The sequence below is a fragment of the Phaethon lepturus genome, unplaced genomic scaffold, assembly GCF_000687285.1.
Source record: "Phaethon lepturus isolate BGI_N335 unplaced genomic scaffold, ASM68728v1 scaffold24189, whole genome shotgun sequence".
NCBI classification, from domain to species: Eukaryota; Metazoa; Chordata; class Aves; order Phaethontiformes; family Phaethontidae; genus Phaethon; species Phaethon lepturus.
This window is the reverse complement of record NW_010563211.1, coordinates 2,808-6,519: the sequence shown is the minus strand read 5'-3', so window position 1 is coordinate 6,519 and position 3,712 is coordinate 2,808. Positions and strand designations below refer to the sequence as shown.

General features: G+C 58.2%; 1 protein-coding gene across 1 annotated transcript in view; it reads left to right on the top strand.

Annotated features, from left to right (window-relative positions):
* The window catches only part of CDH23 (cadherin-related 23), a gene marked incomplete at both ends in the record, with an annotated part of 127,246 nt that extends 126,199 nt beyond the window's left edge, over positions 1-1,047 (top strand). Inside the window, one exon of the mRNA XM_010294518.1 lies at positions 820-1,047. Coding sequence (XP_010292820.1) covers positions 820-1,047 — 228 coding nt within the window. The remainder of the gene's footprint in view (positions 1-819) is intronic.
* Positions 1,048-3,712: the final 2,665 nt, after the last annotated feature.

Genomic DNA, 3,712 nt, shown 5'->3' with positions numbered 1-3,712 from the left:
CTCTTTCAGGCTGTGCCAGCCTAGAAAGGACCTAACGCGCAGCTTTCTGCGGCAGGGTGTCAATCTGGTTCATCGCAGCAAACGGGAGATGCTGTAACATAGGGGAAAAAGAGGTGCAATTTCGGCGCACAGCGGCAGCTGGCTTTGGCAACCTAACAGCAAATGTCGCCTGTTAGCTTTATTCCATTTCTTTCTAAAAGCTGACGTAGGAAACACATTTAATTTCAGAGTTCAAACCAAAAAAGATCGGAGCACTCAGGCAAAGGGCAGAGCCTTCCATTGCAAAGCCTGTGGCTGATTCTCAGCTGAGCTGCGAGCGGTAGGGCGAGTAGCCTTCGTTCACTTTTTGTACGAAGATGCATCTATTAACAAAACATCGTTTGCAATAAGCACTGCAAAAACGGCATCCAGGAGCTGGCGAAGGAGAGCAGCCTCCTGCTTGGCTGCTGGGTGTCGGGGCGGCAAGTTTGGAGCCTAAAGCACTGCAATGCCTGGAAAAACCCCACTCTAGTTTAGAATTATGTTATTAACATTATTAATTACGTATTTTATATGCCACGAGGTGCCTGTGACTTATGTCGCATGTCTCTGCCGCTCACCCCGCCGTCTTACCCTGCAGAACGTCGGCGGTGGCACGGCGGTGGCCCAGGTACGCGCCACCGAAAGTTTGGAGCCTAAAGCACTGCAATGCCTGGAAAAACCCCACTCTAGTTTAGAATTATGTTATTAACATTATTAATTACGTATTTTATATGCCACGAGGTGCCTGTGACTTATGTCGCATGTCTCTGCCGCTCACCCCGCCGTCTTACCCTGCAGAACGTCGGCGGTGGCACGGCGGTGGCCCAGGTATGCGCCACCGACCGAGACGTGGGCCTCAACAGCGTCCTCTCCTACTACATCACCCGCGGGAACGAGGACCTGACCTTCCGCATGGACCGCGTCACCGGTGAGATCGCCACCCGTCCTTCCCCACCGGACCGCGAGCAGCAGAGTTTCTACAGCCTGGTGGTCACCGTCGAGGACGAGGGCAACCCCTCCTTGTCGGTGAGCCACCAAAATGTCCTTTTTGGGGGGAGGATGGAGCTGGGCAGCGCCGCGAGAGTGAGCTTAGCATTGAGACGTCGAGCGGGGAAGGGGGCAACAGGCACGGGCAGCGACATTTTGGTGACCCAGCCGCTTAGGTGACATCTCAGGGTCCAAATTTGCTGGTATGAATCAGAGCCTCCTTCGGCGCCTGGTCCTGCGGGACCCCCTCTTGAAGTCGTTCATGCAAGATGCTTTCCATCTCGCTGCGCCTGCTCTGAAGGGGCTTCAGCAGAACCGTTGAACTGTTTCTCTCCCATCTGTAAACACCAAAAATACCACCAGCACCCAACGGGCGAGCGTGCTGATGGCTGCAGGAGTTGTCCTGCCCACCGGCTCCTTGCGCTCTGAGTCTGAAAGGTCTCGGGACGTTGCTCATGCCCATCTCAGGGCAGGGGGGTGGCTGGAGCAGCAGCTGGACCACGGTTCAGCTTGCCGTAGACCGATGTGTGTCTGCTGTGGTGCCTGCAAATGAGATGAGCTCTGGTAATTATCGCTACTGCCGTTGCGGTCCCCGCCGTGCGAGATCTGGGCCGCTGGTTGGTCGCGTTGCTGCCGTCTAGAGCGCCCTGCCCGCGCCGAGCAGGGTCTGGGCATGCGTTTGGGGGCCGATACGAGACCCCGTCCACCACCCGTCGGTCTGGGCAGGTGGCCGCCTTGCTTTTTAGCTACCAGCGTGCAGGAGTGCCCGGCGGGTAACTGCGTGTGCTGCAGCCTGGCTTCTCCCCCTTGCCACAAACAGCAAGTCTCGTTGCGTGTGCCATTAAGAAGGACTCTGGCGTGGGAGAGTCAGAGGAGCAAAGGACATTTGGGGCATTTTCCAGCCCCGAGTCCCTCCTAAGCCCACAGCTCTGCGGGGAGGGGAGCACCTGCGTGCACAGAGCGAGCGCAAATTGTGGGGCGGGGAGGCATGACCCTGCGCGACACCTTACCATCCTTCCTCTCCCCCACCTCCAGCTGCTATCTCTCGCCATCTCTCTGATCTCCCGGCACAGCTCTCGCTGCAAAGCCCTGCTCTACATTTTGAGGAAACGGGTTGCAACCAGCAGTGCAAACTGTGGCTTTCAACTCTCGTTTCAGGCTTTGCGCTCTCAACTCCTCCCTCCCGGGTAGTTCACGCGCCTGCTTGTGCATCACCGTCTGTTTCTTAAGCCGTGCTGCCTCTGTAGCTTAAATCTAGATCTCTTCCCCCAAAATGAGAGAAAGCAGCTTCGTGTAACTGCAGCACCACCAGCTCCTCCTTGTCCCCATCACCCTGGCACCCCGGGAGCATCGCTGATGCTGCCGTGGTGAGGAATGCCATGTGCCGAGCCAGCAAATCCCATTGCCATGGCAATGCCCTCTTCCCTTCCCGGTGCTGGAGAGGACAAGTGCTGCAGCTCCTCGCTTCACGCTGCCAAAGCAGTGTCCCAGCAGCCCCGCTTGTCCTCAGGGTTTCTGCTGTGTGACCGCCACGTCACCGGCACAAAGTTACGCCAGCAGCGATGATCAAAATCCCACCGCGCTGAAGCAAAACAAAGCGTCCAATGACCTGATTCCTGAGCGGAGAGAAGAGTTTTGGCCCTTTTTGGAGTTTGAGGACACTTCGGTCTTGTGAAAGGCTGTCCTGCATGCCGCTCGGTGGCTGCTGGCCTTGTGCCTGGGTGATGAAACGATGTCTGTCTGGAGTTTGTCACCCACCAGAAACTTTGGTTGCACAAGTAAGGCTAGGCTGATGCAATGATGCACAAAAGGGGATTATTGTTTGTAATTCGTACATCCCTCCATGTGCTTCAAGATTTGACCTTCCGAGTATGGGAGAGGCAGAGGAGACAGAGCTGGGAAGTCCGGTGGTGATCCGTGATACCCAGGACAGCAGGGCTGCATGGAAGACCGACCATCCTCTCGGGAACTGAAAATGCAGGGGGGAAAGGGTAACGTGCTGATGGTAAAAGGAGAGCATTTACCCAAATAATAAGCACTGCAGGAGAGAAAACCTTCACCGGCTGGTGAGCAGCAACTGGAAACTCTCGGCATCCTTGCGTGGGAATTGCAGGAGCCACCCGGGCTCTGTCTGACTTTTTTCGCCCCGCGGGCCCCCAGCCTGCAGCTGCACCTCCCCAAGGGCTGGACCTGCTCCGGAGTCTGTGGGACGCTTCCCGCAGCAGAAGGAAGGATATCTGCCCAAGGGAGCTGCAGCACCCACGTGCACCGGAGCAGGGCTTATCCCGGCACCCGCAGACCCCGGCACCGGCGGCTGCAGCGCGGCAGGGCAGATCGGAGCGCTCCTCGCCGCCCAGATGCCTATCTTGCAGCCACCCCCAGCCAGGGCTGCTTCGGCCTCTGCAGTTTCTGTTCCCGTCCGCCCGCTCTGAAGCGAGGGTTCAGGTGAAGCGCTGTAGCTCCGCGCTCTCCCGTGAGCGAAGCCCTGAGTGCTGATGCAGCGGAAAACAGCCGGCAGCGGGGCACAAGCTCGGTGTGCGTTCCCAAGCCAGGCGCTTGCGAGGGAGCCAGTGGGAGCCGGCAAGGTCCGTTAGGGCATGAGCATCTCGCTGGGTCACCTTCACCATAAGTGTCCTGACCGAAGGTGCAGCGCCGTGCCGTCTCCTCCACCGGCGGGGGGGGGCCAGGGGGGGGGGCCGCACCC